The sequence below is a fragment of the Aedes albopictus genome, chromosome 2 (assembly GCF_035046485.1).
Source record: "Aedes albopictus strain Foshan chromosome 2, AalbF5, whole genome shotgun sequence".
NCBI lineage: Eukaryota > Metazoa > Arthropoda > Insecta > Diptera > Culicidae > Aedes > Aedes albopictus.
In genome coordinates, this window is record NC_085137.1 from 409797183 (window position 1) to 409815607 (window position 18425).

General features: G+C 43.4%; 2 protein-coding genes across 2 annotated transcripts in view; both read left to right on the forward strand.

Moving 5' to 3' along the window:
• LOC109417983 (uncharacterized) overlaps positions 1-18425 on the forward strand; it is a 515951-nt gene that overhangs the window by 220135 nt on the left and 277391 nt on the right. The window lies entirely within an intron of this gene.
• LOC109417941 (uncharacterized) lies at positions 15293-15944 on the forward strand. The gene is made up of 2 exons (XM_029860866.2): positions 15293-15410; positions 15546-15944. Exons 1-2 carry the CDS (start codon positions 15399-15401, stop codon positions 15825-15827), a joined length of 294 nt encoding a protein of 97 aa, XP_029716726.2. The 5' UTR covers positions 15293-15398; the 3' UTR covers positions 15828-15944.

Genomic DNA, 18425 nt, shown 5'->3' on the forward strand with positions numbered 1-18425 from the left:
CTGTAAAACCGTAGCCGTACGGCTAGAGGCGTCAGTCTTCTGGTGTTTCGTAAGCCTCACAGTGTGGGTTCGATTCCCGCTCCAGTCGAGGAAAACTTTGCGTCAAACGGAAATTTCTTCACTGGGCCACTGGGTGTTATATAACACACATATGTGTGTTGTCCGTTGTCTAATGATAAGCTTGTTCAGTTTGTACAACCTCTGGTTAAAGACAGTTTATTAAACATAGCACTTTCAAGTTCCACGAAGTTCAGATAAGACCCAGACAACCAGTAATCGTATAAGATGTTGCATAATATGATAAGAAGGAGGCCATATGCGTGCATGCCTCCATTTAGGCGTATGTAAAATGTACGCATATCGCCTCCACTTAAACATCTTATGCAACATCTTATACGATTACAGGTTGGCTGGGGATAAAGCGGCTTGATAGCTCCATAAGACGCTACTGTGAGCTTTGTCAAAACTTTCAAACTCATAGATGTTCAGTTCAGTAGAATTGTTTTTCAAGGTTTAAGCATATTCCAATAAAGGACAAATATGAATTTATCAAATCAATGATTATAAGGTTTAAATAAAACAAAAAAAAATATGCCGCCCACTCGATCCGAACCGATAGTCGCTGAGTGAGAGCCCTACGCTCTACCACACAGTACAGTAGTGAAGTTAGCTTGATATTGTTAAGTGTACCCAAGACAACATCTAAAAATAAGTTGGTCGGTTTCGCCTTTTTATCTTTTTTTTATTCGTTTTATTTTCCATCCGCTTGTCGAGCGTCTAAAAATAAATTCCCAAGCTGCTGCAGGAGCTGCCGTCACCAACACAATCACATTCCGGTTTTGTTAATGGCAAAAGTGTAGCAGTTTAAAACAATCCACTATTTCATGTTGAAACTACCAAACCTCTGTTTGTTTAGTACAAACTGTCAAAAATTTCGGCAAAAGAAAATATTTGTATCATCAAACAATGGAACAGTTCAGTTCAAACTAGAAATCAGTTTGTCGTTATAGTAAACTGAAAAGTCGCTTGATTTGAGCTAGAATTTATTTGAGTTTACAATTTATTTCTCTGCACACTTAAAACAGAATGCCGAGATCGGCTGTGCGGATCTCAGTTAAAGTTCATTTGCTGAAATTTCGGTTAAACGCTTGACGTTTAATGTTTGATGATAGCGGCACCCATGGGTGCTGCTATGAATAAACTTGACTTTTTGCTGATATCTCAGTTAAATTGCGATTGCCGAGCGCTCGGCTGTGCGGATCTCGGCAAAAGAATGAAAATTAGCCGAGCTCAACTGAGTGTGTGCGTGTTTAAGTCCCTGCATTGCCAACTTGTCAAAATGTCTACATGTGCAGTATTGTTCCATTGTTGTTGAGTTCTGTTTCCTTAATCAATTTGTGAGAAACCTATCTTCTTCGATAACTTAAAGAAACTAGAAATATGTAATTAATGAGACATTCTCAAGAACGTTCTGTTTTTGTTTATTCGACCAATAAGGAAACATTGCGATTACATTGATTACATCTATGGAAAATGTTCAGTTCTGCCCGATTGTTATCCTGCCATGAGCGACAATTCATCGAACTGCTATTCTCTGGAAGATAAGTCCTTACAAACACTCACCTTTGTAACAGTCACGGATGACAACCACATTCCTTGAATGCCACTAATATCCTCGTCACAGCGAAACTAATGAATTCGATGTAAAACGTGCGACGTCTGGTCTAGATGTAATGTAATGCTCCTCAAGTCCATTTTGCTGAGGTAGTCCCCATGGATGGAGGAAGGACAACTGATGGGAAACATTGTTCGCTTGTTAGGGTAGCTCAATTCAAGGAAACGTGTAACGATGTTTTGTGAGAATTTCCTGTGCTCGCTTGGAAACACGATGCTTGTCATATAAAACAAGTTATGAACAAGTCCATGTAATAGGGAAGATAAACGTTCAAAAAGAGCTTTTAGTTTGGATGTTTTGTTATGAAAATACAATATATGAGGATATGAGACAATGTATTTCACTGCATGAAGAAATTTATTATGACTTCACATGAATGTACACTTTCAATGAAACATATTCCAATCAAGAAATTCCCATTTTCTTCTTCAAACTAACTCAACACAAAACATATGTATATCCAATGTCAATTCGCGTTCTACTATTATTATCCTCATTACAGTAATTTTCAAACCCCGGGCTGGTTTGTCTAGCGATGATATTGGAATCGTTTATAAATTACGTAACGCACGAGAGGGGAAGGAATTTACTGTATTGTTACGGTTCATACAAAGTTAAAATATTCATACGTGGAGAGGGAACGGGTTTAAAATGGCCAAATTTAACGTTACGCAATATTTGGACGAACCCACCATTCTGGCAAAACATCTCGGTTACGCAATTTCATCCGCGATTTCGCCAAGAAGCCCACCCACATGCACCCCCAATTAGGCTGCTTCCGGGTGATGTGTCCTCGGAAAAATCGCGACGAACCTGCTGATCCTGGAACCATTACACAGGAATAGAAAATAAACAAAGCAATTAAGTAATAATACACAGTGAAATTCGAAACTCGGATCGCAGTATGCTTGGGATGGATTGGTTTCACGTTGCTTCGGAAATGCGTCGGTCGGGCATTATTTATTGCGATGCGACTGATTGCGAAACGAAATAAGGCACCATACCGACGACTGCCGGCGATCGTCGAGAGTTTTCTGTGCTAAATTTCTGCTTAAGAATATGCGGCAAAATGAATGCACAGACAAAAAGAAATTGCTTTTCGAAAATTTGCTATCCAAGTTATCATAAAAAACCCGATTTAATCCACCTATGGTGAACAGAACCCTTCTTACACTTATTAAAATTATTGTTGTATTATTTGTAGTTAACATATTTGTTTTGTGGAATTGACCAAAAGTTCTAGAAAATATTGTGGATTTGGCATCTAGTGGATTGGTTTCCAAAATCATGGACCATGGACTAAACTACCAGAAATGCCAGACACTTCCTAGAGTCTTGTATGGAATGTTTAAAAAATAGCTTACATATTCTGGAATTTTGTATCTTTTATTAACTGCTAAAAGATCTTGAATCGATTAACAAATGGGTAAGAAAATCAGCGAGATACACTTTGTCTAAATCAGTCAATTAAATTAGCTCCGAAGTACTTGGTATTCATGGTTATGGTGTGAAAACGACAAAAATGATATATCTACTAAGTTAATCAGTTTTGGCATTAGCTAGTTATTTTGGCTGTCTGGTTCTTCAAAGCTTTCATTTAACATATTGTTAGTTTCCATAAAATTTCTGTGTATTTGTAATTTGTTATTTATAATTTTGTTGAAAACAATAACCTGCTAGTATACACTTTGTATGAGGTCAGCATCATTTATTAAAACATAATTTCCCATAGACTGGTCAAAAACAAATGCAAGATAACAAGTGAATATAATAAAAAAAGAATTTATTAAAATACTCTTCGTAAGATGGGTAACTCTCGCTGAGACCGTCCCACTATTTACACCATGTCTTCAAAAATGTTTAAGGTGGCGATTTTCTGAAAGTCCTCCCCAAAAAAGTAAGGAAAATGCATTTGGTTAATCAAATTGGTGGACCCCCCGTTAGTTAGAGCCACAAGCATTTTGGCGGACCCCTCGATTTTTGTCAATTGTTGGTTCATTTAAACCGTTATAACTCGAAAGTTTCGCCAGAAACCACCTAAAAACTATAGGTTGTTGAAAAGAGAGAAGATAGGGCTACTATTTACAGTTATAAAAAGTTGGGTCGGCCATATTGATTTTGGCCGCCATCTTGGATTATTAAACCAAAACTGTTTTTTCACCATGTTGGCAACCACCGATTTTCAAAATTTTTGCGTCAATCGAAAGCGGGGACATATTTACACAACATATCAAAAATTTAGAGATGTATCTTTTTCCTATCGGAAGTTATCTGCACTTTTGTGAATCATGCCACTTTTGCGCACTGGGCCAGGTGCCGATTGTTTACATAAATGCAGCGTTATTTCACAGTGTTTACGAACATTTATTCTAAATCTGAATCCACTAATGAAAAGTTGAAAGTTTCAGCTTTTCAAAACACCAAAAAAGTTTAAAAAGCAATGCCCGCATCGTTGAGAAACAGTTAAAAATGAGAACGATCCTCCGATTTGCACTAATTTTGCTGCAGGTGCGTTTGTGTATACAAGCAGGCGCCAACTTTGATGCTGTTGCGTGTCATTGCCGGTGCGCATGGAAATGTATGGAGAAAGCCTTTCATGATTTACAAAAGTGCAGATAACTTTTGATAGGAAAAAGATACATCTCTAAATTTTCGATATGTTGTGTAAAAATGTCGCAGCTTTCGATTGACGCAAGAAATTTGAAAATCGGTGGTTGCCAACATGGTGAAAAAAATGTTTTGGCACATAAATTCAAGATGGCGGCCGAAATCAATATGGCCGACCAAACTTTTTATAACTGCAAAGAGTACCTCTATCTTTTCTCTTCCCAACAACCTATAGTTTTAAAGTGGTTTCTGGTGAAACTTTCGAGTTATAACGGTTCAAATGAGCCAACAATTGACCAAAATCGAGGGGTTCACCAAAATGCTTGTGGCTTTAACTAACGGGGGGTCCACCAATTTGATTAACCAAATGCATTTTCCTTACTTTTTTGGGGAGGACTTTCAGAAAATCGCCACCTTAAACATTTTTGAAGACATGGTGTAAATAGTGGGACGGTCTCAGCGAGAGTTACCCAGATATCTCAGTAATCAAATGTCGAATCGAAATAAAATTTCAGGGCCTTATTCAAGGATATTGTAGCTTTCATTTGGTGCTTAGAGAACCCAAATCGGTTGACAGATGGCTGAGATATTTATTATGGTACCCTTGGTCCAAAATCTCTCAAAAAGTTAACCTGTATTACTCCCAAGTACTCTTTGAAAGATATCTCGGTAATCAAATGTCCAATCCTAACGAAATTGTATAGGGTTCTACTAGAATGTTGTAGCTTTCATTTGGTGCCAGGATAACCAAAATCGGTTGACAGACGGCTAAGATATTTATTATTATACAATTGGTCAAAAATCTCAAAAAGTTTAGTTGTATAAATCCAAAGTACTCTTCGAAAGATATCTCTGTAATCAAATGTCCAATCGAAATAAAATTTCTGGGTGATCTACTAGGATGCTGTAGCTTTCATTTGGTGCCAAGAGAACTTAAATCGATTGACAAACGGCCGAAATATTTATTATGATACACTTGGTCAAAAATCTTAAAAAGTTTAGAAGTATGACTCATAAGTACTCTCGGTAACCAAACGTCCAATCGAAAAAAAATCAATAGCGTTCTACTAGGATGTAGTAGCTTTCATTTGCTTCCAAGAGAACTCAAATTGGTTGACAGTCGGCTGAGAAACGTGCGTGACTTTTTTTTGTAACGCACATACACACACACACACACACACACACACACACACACACACACACACACACACATACACACACACACACACACACACACACACACACACACACACACACACACACACACACACACACACACACACACATACACACACACACACACACACACACACACACACACACACACACACACACACACACACACACACACACACACACACACACACACACACACACACACACACACACACACACACACACACACACACACACACACACACACACACACACACACACACACACACACACACACACACACACACACACACACACACACATAGAGGCAGCAGGGACAGGAGTCCAGGGGCTTGACGAACCCCCCCCCCTTCTGCGAGTCGGGTGGAAGCTTGGGAGTTTTCCTAAGCGAAAACCGTTCACACACCCGTGTGGATTACCACCTTTGGCTCTTCCTTCGGGGAGTGACCGAGCTTCTGGCTTCCAGACAGCTCAAGCGGAGGATGCCTAGGATGTGGTGGGGTTTCAACAGTGGGCTCTGTTGGATCCTCATAAAAAGCCACACATCTGCAAGCAACTCCGTACAAGCGACCTGGTACCGCTTTCAAAGTGCCTTAGCCCAAACACCCGGAGTGCCAACCGACACATCAGGATGGATGCCAGTAACATCCTGATTATGGCATACTGGTCAACGCAAACGACAACGGACTACGGATTATGGATCGGATGGCGATGATGGGCTGACATTCGTGCTGTTCTGTTCCCTGAGTAAGGAAGGGTGACACCTACTTGAAACGGCGAGCGGGCTAACAGTACGTTTGCCTCCGTCCCATTAAAACCTTGGCAGGCCTCCAGGTACGTTCAATACTCGCACCAACAAAGGTGGGTAGTAGGCTCAGATGGAACATTCCTGACCTACGCTGATCCGGCTCTGGACACGTACCCCATGAAGGTACGCGTTCAACCCTCGCTTGGCCTCCCTGCTTTGCAAAGATAACCAAGGGATCATAAGCGGCTATACTACAACGAGTGGAGATAGCGGCCCGGAGTGGGGACCCAACAAAATGGAGAATCTAACGAATATCGAAGTCGAGGAGGACGCGAACGCGTTCCGAAGAAGCGAGAGGATGCAGAGATCACCATTGACACCGCTGGAAACCGCAGCGATCGCTACCAGTAGCACAATCCGAAGCGAGCTCCAAGGAAACCAACAGGAGCTAGGGTCTTCGAACCAGCGAGTGTTCACACCGACGCCGAAGAGCAGTGCTGCTCAAGAGTCGGGTTTGGGTGAGGTGAGGAAGAAGGTGAACGAACTGTACGAGTTTGTGAAGGACAGACACAACGTGCACCTGAAAATTAAGCAGATGGTGACGAACATCAAATCTGCTGTTATAGCTGCCGAACGAGAGCAAAAGGCACTCAGATTGAGAGCTGAAACAGCTGAAAAGGCTGTAACGGAAGCTGCAGGAAGAGCTACGGCGGAAACTCGGGAGACGCCTAAGAGTCACCGCTCGGAGAAAAGAGGTAGGGACACGCCTGGAGACGAGGAAGTCCCGAAGAAGCAGAAGAACGATCAGTCGCGCGTCGACAATCAGAGAAACGATGGCAGAGACAGTGGATGGCGCACCGTTGAAAGCCAGCGAGTTAAGAAGAAAAAGCGAAAGGAAAAAATAGAAAGGAAGACGGAACCGGAAAAGAAAGATAAACTTCGGCCATCTAGGAGGAAAAGCAGAGGTGATGCCCTCATAGTCGAAGCGAGCGACAAGACAACGTATGCTGCGCTTCTCAGGAAGGTGAGGGAGGATCCGGACCTTAAGGAGTTGGGCGAGAACGTGGTTAAGACACGGCGCACGCAGAAAGGCGAGATGATCTTCGAGCTAAAGAAAGATCCAGCTGTTAAGAGCCTGGATTACCGGGAACTCGTCGCGAAATCCCTGGGCAGCGATGCAAATGTCAGGGCTCTTTCACAGGAGGTGGTGATCGAGTGCAGGGATCTGGATGCGGTCACGACAGAAGAGGAACTGAGATTTGCCCTAACCGAGCAGTGTAAGCTGGATGTTCCGGTGCAAATTCGGTTAAGGAAAGCGTTTGGAGGCACCCAGACGGCGGCGATTCGCTTATCGGTTGACGCTGCAAACAAGCTGGTGGAGATCGGCAAGATAAAAGTTGGTTGGGCGGTGGGCACTCTGAGAGCCACTCCTCGAGTTGCTAAGCAGATGGAGAGATGCTTCCGGTGTATAGAGTTCGGTCACCAGGCGAGAAGCTGCAAGGGCCCTGACAGGTCCACAGTGTGCTGGAGATGCGGCGGAAGTGGTCACGTTGCTCGAGACTGCACGAAGCAACCGAGGTGTATGTTCTGCAAACCGGAGGACGGAAACGATCATTCGACGGGTGGCTTCAAATGCCCGATGTACAAGAAGGCGAAGGAAGGTCAACAATGACAATGATGGAGATAACGCAAGTGAATCTCAATCATTGCGATGCAGCACAGCAACTGTTGTGGCAGTCGACAACGGAAACCAAGTGCGACGTCGCAATAATTGCAGAGCCGTACCGAGTTCCTATCAATAACGGTAACTGGGTGGCGGATAAAGCAAGGATAGCGGCAATCCAAGTTACAGGCGGGTTTCCCATTCAAGAAGAAGTGGATAACGATCATGAAGGTTTTGTTATCGCCAAGATCAACGGTGTCTTTGTGTGCAGCTGCTATGCGCCCCCAAGGTGGACCCCTGAGCAATACAATCGGATGTTGGATCTACTAACTGATAAGTTGATAGGACGTGCGCCGGTTGTTATCGGCGGGGACTTCAACGCTTGGGCGGTGGAGTGGGGAAGTAGGCTGACCAACGCAAGGGGTTACTGTCTGCTGGAAGCCTTAGCGAAGCTGAATGTTAAAGTGTGTAATGAAGGCTCTGTGAGTACATTACGTAAGGACGGACGAGAATCCATTATTGATGTGACGTTCTGCAGCCCGTCGCTGATGAACAACATGAACTGGAGAGTAAGCGAAGAATACACGCACAGTGACCATCAGTCCATCCACTACAGCGTCGGTCGGCGGATCTCCGCTCTGCCGAGCACCCGGAGGACCTGCGAAAGGAAGTGGAAAACGAAGCAGTTCGACAAGGAGCTTTTTGTCGAGGCACTTCGGACAGACAGCGACACTCCCGCTATGACCGCTGTGGAACTAACGGAAGCAGTAGCGAGGGCATGTGATATTACTATGCCCAGGAAACTCGAACCGAATAACCGCCGGCGTCCAGCTTACTGGTGGAATGAAACGCTCAGCACCCTACGTGCTGCCTGCCTTAAAGCTAGAAGACGATTTCAAAGAGCAAGATCCGAAGCGAGCAGAGAGGAACGCAAGGTGATTTTCCGCCAGGCCAGGACCGCTTTCAAGCGGGAGATTGCTCTGAGCAAGGCCAATTGCTTCAAGGAGCTGTGCAGAGAAGCAGACGCCAATCCCTGGGGACAAGCTTATCGCGTCGTGATGGCGAAGATCAAGGGCCCAGCTACACCAGCTGAAATGTGCCCTGAAAAGCTGGAGGTAATTGTGAACGGCCTCTTTCCGAATCACGGTTTAACCACATGGCCACCTACGCCGTACGTCGACGGGGTGGAAGTAGCTGCCGGCGCAAACCGGGTGTCTAACGAGGAACTCCTTACAATAGCCAAAGGACTAAAAGTGAAGAAAGCCCCTGGTCCAGATGGTATCCCCAACATGGCATTGAAAGCGGCGATCGAAGCGTTTCCGGACATGTTCAGGATAACGATACAGAATTGTCTGTTGGATAGCTACTTCCCAGACATTTGGAAGATCCAGAAGCTGGTGTTGCTGCCAAAGCCTGGCAAGCCGCCAGGAGACCCAGCATCGTATCGACCGATATGCCTGCTGGATACGCTTGGCAAACTCCTGGAGAAAATCATCCTGAACAGGCTGATAAAGTGTACGGAAAGCGAGAGCGGTCTGTCTAATAGGCAGTTCGGGTTTCGGAAAGGGAAGTCGACTGTGGATGCAATCCGGACAGTCATTGCGAATGCGGAGAAAGCCTCAAAGCAGAAGAGAAGAGGTAATCGTTACTGCGCCGTGGTAGCTATAGACGTGAAGAACGCATTCAATAGCGCCAGCTGGGAAGCCATCGCCACTGCACTACATAACATGAGGGTCCCTGACTATCTGTGCAAGGTTCTGAAAAGTTACTTCCAGAATCGAGTCTTGGTCTACGAGACAAATCAGGGTCAGAGGTCGGTTAGAGTCACGGCGGGTGTGCCACAGGGCTCCATACTCGGCCCAACGTTGTGGAATATTATGTATGACGGAGTGTTAAGACTTGAACTACCCGGAGGAGTCGAGATCGTCGGTTTCGCGGATGACGTCGTCCTTTCGATAACCGGTGAGACCCTGGAAGAAGTAGAGATGCTGACGGCGGAGACGATCGGTTCCATCGAGGCCTGGATGAGTGAAGTAAAGCTGCGGTTGGCTCACCATAAGACAGAGGTAGTGCTAGTCAGCAACTGTAAAGCAGTTCAACGGGCCGAAATTAACGTCGGCGGACAGGTTATCCCGTCAAAGCGTGCGTTAAAACACCTGGGCGTGATGGTGGACGACCGATTGAATTTCAATTGCCACGTCGACTATGCCTGTGAGAAGGCAGCGAAAGTTGTTAATGCTGTATCGAGGATTATGCCGAACATCGGTGGACCGAGCAGCAGCAGCAGACGTCTTCTGGCGGGAGTATCCTCTTCGATACTTAGATACGGAGTTCCGGCCTGGGCTACAGCGCTGAAACTGAAACGGAATCGAACAAAACTTTCGAGCACGTTCCGGCTCATGGCTATTCGTGTGGCGAGCGCGTACAGGACGATATCGTCGGAAGCAGTCTGCATCATCGCCGGGATGGTTCCCATACACATCACCCTGGCAGAGGATGTAGAGTGTTACTGGAGAAGAGGCACTGCAAACGTGAGGAAGACAATCAGAGCGGACTCGTTGGCTAAGTGGCAGCAAGAGTGGAATGACGCGGAGAAGGGTAGATGGACCTACCGGCTTATCCCAGATGTGTCGGTATGGATGTCCAGAAAACACGGAGATGTGAACTTCTACCTAACACAGTTCTTGTCAGGTCATGGATGCTTCAGACAGTATTTGTATCGATTCGGCCATGCAGAGTCCCCATTCTGTCCGACATGCCCAAACAACGAGGAGACACCGGAGCACGTGATATTCGACTGTCCGCGATTTGAAGAAGTACGTGGTGACATGCTAGCAAGCACTGCTGGAAATCTGAGTCCCAACAACGTAGTAGAGAGAATGTGTCAGGACGAAACCGTATGGAATGCGGTGAACAGAGCGGTCACGCGGATCATGTCAGCTCTCCAGCGGAGATGGCGCGAAGATCAAAGAGTATTGGGTCGCGATCGGAGTAGGCTTGATCCACCGCCGGGGACTTGACCGAGTCGTTCGTTGCGTAGTACCGGTTATAGGTCGTCGGGGCGCCGGTGAACCGGAAGTCTACCACCAACCGGAATCGCCGGGCCGACTTCGGCACCTTACTGGTCGGGTTGAAAACATCAGTGTCGAGTGAACTTCCACCGTCGGGGTCTTTCTCTGTCGGAGTAGGCTAGGTCCGTCCACCGCCGGGGACTAGACCGAGTAGACCGCGAAAAAGCACCGGTGCTTGGTCGTCAGGGCGCCTGTGAACCGGAAGCCAGTCTCCAACCGGAATCTCAGAATCGACCTTGGCACCAGCCTGGGAAGTATCGGTAACGGAAGAAGTTTCAGTGTCGGGGAACTCTTCGTCGGATAGGGTAGATCCACCGTCGGGGACTATCCGAGTCGTGCGTGAAAAGCCGGAGTGCTAAATGGCACACAGACGGCATTAGAATAACAAATTTGGTGTATGTTTGTACCAACTGTGTCGCTGAATGGCGATAGGTTAGGTACGAACACTAAAAAGATTAGAATAACAAATTTAAAAGCGACAAAATGTGCATTAGCACAGAAGAAGAAGAGCGCAGGAGCGCATTGCCCCCCCTGAAGCAGTCGCATCAGTGGTACCAGGGGGATCGAGGCGACAAGGTGTAGCAGAGTTTTTCCAATCGGTTTTCTCTGCTCGGGAGGTTGGGAGGAAAAAAAAAACACACACACACACACACACACACACACACACACACACACACACACACACACACACACACACACACACACACACACACACACACACACACACACACACACACACACACACACACACACACACACACACACACACACACACACACACACACACACACACACACACACACACACACACACACACACACACACACACACACACACACACACACACACACACACACACACACACACACACACACACACACACACACACACACATACAGACGTTTGCTCAGATCGTCGAGCTGAGTTCATTGGTATATGAGACTCGGCCCTCCGGGCCTCGGATTGAAAGTCGGTTTTTCGAGCGATATTTATACCCTTCTTATGGGTGTAAGAAGGGTAAAACATGAACAATCAGCAGATTCCCTACTTTTAAATATTTTATGCAATTCAGTATCATAATATCTGTTTTATACAACTCATATCGGCATCATATTGGCCACCTTTTCTACACTGGTTCATAATGTGGCTTAAATGAGTTTTATAATGAAAAATAGTTGAATAATGTTCATTATGCAACTCATTTGAGTTGCATTATGAACATTATGCAACCCAAATGAGTTGAATAATGAAAAAACCCATTGCATACAATTTGGAATGTATGTAACTCGTTGCAAAACTCGATTTTTTCAGCACTCGTCGTATTTATCCAACTCGGTCAGCCTCGTACGACTCGTGCTGAAAAAATCAACTTTTTGCATCTTGTTACATAAATAACTATTACTACTCACATTGCTAGACAAACATGTTTATGCTCCATCACTAACAACAGTAACATCATCAAAAGCGATTTCAAACGTCTTGTTATCTGTGACAGAATGCTCAACCAAGCACAACCGTATACCCGAGAAATGTTGGTTTAGGAACCTCAGCAAACAGCTAACAGGAGGTTGGACAGACGGAGGGACATTCTGAAAATTGTCAAGAGTTTGTGCAAGAATCAACACGAAACAAGATAAATAATTAATGTCTATTGAATCAAGCCTCCGGAGTACTTTTCTGATAGCCAAATGAGATTCGTTCTCACAAAATAAAGCACGTTCACCTCAGGTTTACGTACTTTATCTGAAAACAATATTTTTATTGCGCATTTAGAACACCACTGAACTTTCAAGAGTGCGAAAACTAAAATATAAGTGTGCGATTGCATCAAATCATCTCGGTGGCTTTAGAGCACTTATTCAGCATAGATTAAAGAATTAGTGCACTGAAGACACCAATTCGATTTGATGCGGTCGTGCACTTTTATACCGATTTTCTCACTTACGAAGACTGAATGCGCAGTCCAGTGCTGAACTAAATGCGCAATATAAATTTACGCCAAGATTTACGCTAATCTGTTTTGGTACATATGCTCAATTTCGAAGCCTTAGGTATCAGTTTTGGACTTGTGGAGCACAACGCCAAGCTTCCTCCTCCTCTTCTTGGCGTAACGTCCTCCTGGGACAAAGCCTGCTTCTCAGAGTGTTCTGTGAGCACTTCCACAGTTATTAACTGAGAGCTTCCTCTGCCAATGACCATTTTGCATGTGTATATCGTGTGGCAGGCACGAAGATACTCTATGCCCAAGGAAGTCAAGGAAATTTCCTTTACGAATAGATCCTGGACCGACCGGGAATCGAACCCGTCACCCTCAGCATGGTCATGCTGAATACCCGTGCGTTTACCGCCTCGGCTATATGCCAAGCTTTATTTACGATAATTATTTGATTAACCAATAGTTAGTTTATCAAAAATATAAATGTCAATTGATTTGTGTTTTTTTGCCTTTCTCGTACACCAAGTGTACTGGAAAGGCTATATATTCACTCCAAAAATGACTTTTTGATAGAAGGCCCGGAGGGTCGCGTCACATATACCAATCGACTCAGCTCGACGAATTGACGTGATGTCTGTGTGTGTATATTAGAGTGGGTCATCGTTTATATGGAAAAATGAAAAATTCAATGGTATCCCATCAGATCAAAGCTTATTTGATCCCATTTCAGGACCCAAATAAGTGTGCAAAATTTGGGCACGATCGGTTATGTCTACGTTTTGCGCATCGCGTTTGAAGTTTGTATGGGGTTTTACATGGGAAAACACACTTTTTTGCATTTTTCTCATAACAAGCTCGAATTATTCTAAAACCATGTAACCGATAAAGTGAAAACATAGCCTAGGGTGTCCTGAAAAACTTTGTCGAAGACCGCGAAGTGATTTGATGCTTATGATAAAAGTTATAGCTTTTACATTGCTTGGCGAAACAGCATGATTTTGTTGCTATTGTTATTCCTTTACATGTTAAATCATAAACACATGCATGTGGTTCGTTGGTTATAACTATTTTCACAAGCATCGGATTGCCTTGTGGTCTTCAACAAAGTTTTTCAGAACATCCTAGGCTATCATTTTATAGTATCGGTTAAAAAGTTTCAGACAAACTTTTTCAACTTATAACAAAAATGCAAAAAAGTATGTTTTCCCATACGAAATCCCATACAAATTTCAATTGCAATGCGCAAAATGTAGACGCAACCGATCGTGCTCAAATTTTGCACAGATACTCAGGACCCGAAACGGAATCAAAAAAGCTGAGAAAACGGTTCCGATGACCCACACTAGTGTATATGTGTGTGCGTATGTGTGTATGTGTGTGTACAAAATAAACTCACATCATTTTTTTGGAAGTAAACCTCAACCGATTTTGATGACCGATGGTTCATTCGACAGGGAATCTGGTCCCATTGTTTCCTATTGAAAATGGTCCGGATCGGTCCGGAGTTATGGCCACTCAGGTGTTCCGAACCGGTACCCTAGGAAGGGGCCAGATATGAAAATTCATTAGGGGTCGTTCATAAACCATGAGAACTTTTTGGGGGGAGGTTAGCTTAAGTCTACGCTCCACACAAATTTAAAAAAAATTGTGTGGACAAAATCCAACGAGGGAGGAGAGGAGGGGGGGGTGTTGAGATGACCTAATTTTGGTCTACGTTGATGAAGAAGTTATTGAGAGTGTGTTTCGAAGGATGTAAAAAATAAACCTTGTTCAATCCTCAGTGCTTCTTTGAAATCCTAAAATCCTGCTAAAATCCATCTCTCTCCTCTGAACATTGCTGTTATATAGGCTTGCTCATGCAATTGGAGGGTATCCATTAATTACGTAAGGGTTTATGGGGGGAGTGGAGGTTTGAGAAATCTTACGTGCCATACAAAAATATTTTAGTTCTTATACAAAAAAAAATTGCAAGGGGGGGGTGGAGATGTCAAAAAATCGTAAAAAATCCCTTACTTAATAAATGGACAGCCCCTTAGCCCTTATTTCTCTCTGTTGGGTTCTAATTTGGTGAGATTATATATTTTACATTAGCAGTAAGCACTTATGGCTTCAATGAATCATGTATCTGCTTTGTCATACCAAAATCGGCACGACATTTTTCAACGGGAAATGAAATATCAATAATTAACCTTGAATTTGCTATCAGAGTTCAACAACTGTCAACTACATGAATTGTCGCGCTTCCATTCATCGAACTACACAACGTGCAAAAGGCCGGCTTCCTAATTCGTGCGGCCTACGAATGGGCACGTGCCACTGAATTGTTTCCTTCATTTCATTAATCACCAACCATCTCCCACCCGGCCGACCGAATTCAAATCCCATTGTATAAAAAGTCCACCGACGGCAGTCAGCAATTATCATTTGTTATCATCGTTTGTGTATTGTTGGATACTGCTTAGCCGGTCAACGAGCTCCACCCCGGTCCAGGTCGAATCATCTCAGAGTGAATCATCATCAAAATGTTCAAGATCGTAAGTGTCCTAGAACAACGTACAGCTCATCTCAATCCAACCATTAGTAATGGATGTTAGCATCCCGTTCAGCACGGTCTGTTTGCGCCATTGCTAATGATGCTTGACGCGCTCTCTTGTTGTCTTGTGTTGCAGATTGGCCTGTTCGTCATCGTTGCCGTTGCCTCGGTAGCGGCCAAGGCCGAACCCAAGCCAGATGTGATTGCGTACAGTGCTCCAGCGGCGACGGTGGTGGCCACTGCCCCGGTTGCTTCCAGTGCAACCTTCTTCGAGCAGTCCTTCCACGGAAACTTTGCACCTGTCGTTGCTGCCACCGGTTATCCGACGGCGTATCTGGCCCCTCCACTGGCCTACTCGTATCCGGCCTATGAACCGTTCGTTGCCACCGCTCCGGCTGCTGCCGTCCTGCTCAAGTAGTGTACCTGTGCAGTAAGCCGGAAATAATTGACACTTTGGGAGCTGTGATTAATCTGATTATGAAATGCAAATAAAATGAAACGAATCTTGGAGAACTCTTTTTTCATGATAGGCAGTCCTTGCATCTTTTGAAATAGGTATGTATTGTGGAAAGTTTATTTGCTTCAATAACCCGATTCTTGGTTTGCACGGATATTTTTTGCGAAGTTAGATCTCGGGAGCTTTTAAGGGGGTCCCAGGGGTTTTCAAATGCGTTTCAGTAAGTCTCAGGGGTCCTTTACGGGGTATCATGCCGTAAAGCACCCCTAAGACGCACTTGTTTCACCTGGTTTCATGGGCTTTTCAAGCGTCCAGGGTCCAGTTTGATTTTTTGTTGAGGAATTTGTCCTTCTTAATTTTATAGTACGTTCCTTGGTCTGTTCTTATACTGTGACCGGCACAAAAAAACACCATATAATGGTTAACGTTTCTCATGAAAACTACATGCAATAATCATAAAATTTACCTTTCAAAGAATGCACTACATCCATTTTACATTGTTTAAATTATTTGTGTTGTAAAATATTTGGTTTTTAAGGAGTAATGAAAATTCTGATAAGATTGGGAAAATTGTTTAAGAGGGTATTCGATTCCCTTAAAGTATAAAACTAGGATAGAATAATTTGAGAAAAAATTAAAATATGTTAATTGTAGCGATTTAATATAATATAAACAATGACTTCTAGAAGGTGACTAAAACACCAATTTTTCAATGATTTAAAAAAATGTAAATACGCTTTAAAATACACCAAAAACCATTTTGAGATAAACAAAACAATCCAAAATATCAGCCAAAAATATAAAAATTTTGAATTTCCACGAAACAAAAATTACAAAAATGCTCAAACTATACCCCGTCGAAAGGCGGGATTGGGTATTAGAGAGTTAAGTAGTGTTACATAATCCACTGTTTTTACCAAAGTAGTTCGAGAAACAGTAAGTGTTGTTATATATTTTTTGGGATATTATGGGCCGTCCCTACTGTTACGGAGCTTAGTTTTATAAAAACAACTACTGTAACATAAGGTGAATTCGTTTTAGTTAGTAACGTTACACAACCAGATAGGATCCATGAATCTCTTAACTCGCAAGGGTCACTTCATAAAATATTTGTGATAATTTCGGTCATCTAATCTTTAATGGAGTACACATCTTTATATCTACATTTGAAATGCTAGCCTGCTACACTAAATAATGATACACATTGAAATATATTTACTAATATTCTTCAAAGACTAGTAGGCATTGTTTTGTCCCTTTGGAACATTTGTGCTATAAAAAGTTACGTTATCTAGTCCAACCCACCCATCTCCATGAACTTCTGTTAAACTCAGAACCATCAAATTTACCCTTGAGATATTTCAGGTTTACTAAGCTTCCCTAAAAGCTAAGAACTTCCAGGTAAGGTGAAGCGATACGACAAGGCCACATCTCGATCGCAAAGCAAAAGTGGGACGCGGACGAGGATAAGGACTGCAGCCACGAATCGAGTGTTGTGATGAAGATTTGTTGATTCAGTTTTAATATAATTGTTATTATTGTCGGGGCCCGTGGCGTAGTGGTCCACACGTTCGCTTCATAAGCGGATGGTCATGGGTTCGAACCCAGTCCCGGCACTTGCAATTTTTCGTCAGTTGCTCTTCCCCCCGAGAGCAGCTGACACCTGACCCTCTTCGGAGTATATGCTCTAACGGACCCGGAAACTTGGATATCGGCGAACCGCAACTCATAATGGACGACCCTCAATTGGACTGGAAAAGGAACAGCAGCGACACACCAGCATCATTGTGCTCATCATTCTACTGTGGACAGGGTAGAAAAGTGAAAGCAGCACAAGGCACCAGTTCGATATAGTTGAATTATAATAGTATACATTTAGGCGCTGTACAATGTGTAAGTGCAGCGTCCAATTGGAATCGCTCACGTAGTGCCCTAGTGGACAAAAGAGCTGTAAATTAGGTTAAGTGATTAAGAATAATTGTTATTAACGCTTAAAAATAAACGAAATAGTTACAATCATTATGGTTGGTATGGTTGTGTAGCTCAAAACAGAAAAAATGATATTATTATGGCTGTAGACTCCATGTTTCATGTTGTCCTTATTGCTGGACAGTGTGTACGATTCGGAATATCAGAACCTCCTGAAGCTAGGTCATAGTCTCTGATAGTATTCCGTGAGCACCAGTAAGTATAATAGATTATAAAACAATTCTCTATATAGCCAAAACAGAAACATCAATTGCTATTGATGCTAGATTTTTAACATCATAATAATTTACAAATTTGAATAATGAAAGATGTTACCGTTACACCCGTAGGCTTTAAGATCTAAACTCAAGAACAGTTTGGATGACTTAGGATATTCAGAAAAAAATATTCTGCATCATATTCAACCCTTTCTATGCTATTGAGCACCAAAACCACAGTAATAGGGAAGTGGAACCATCTCGGCAGGGGTCCTATTATGGGCATTTTTCTGATATAACTCAGCCAATTTTGAACCAATTGACACAATTTTTGGAACGCGATGAGATACGTATAGTATCTAGCGGTGTACAA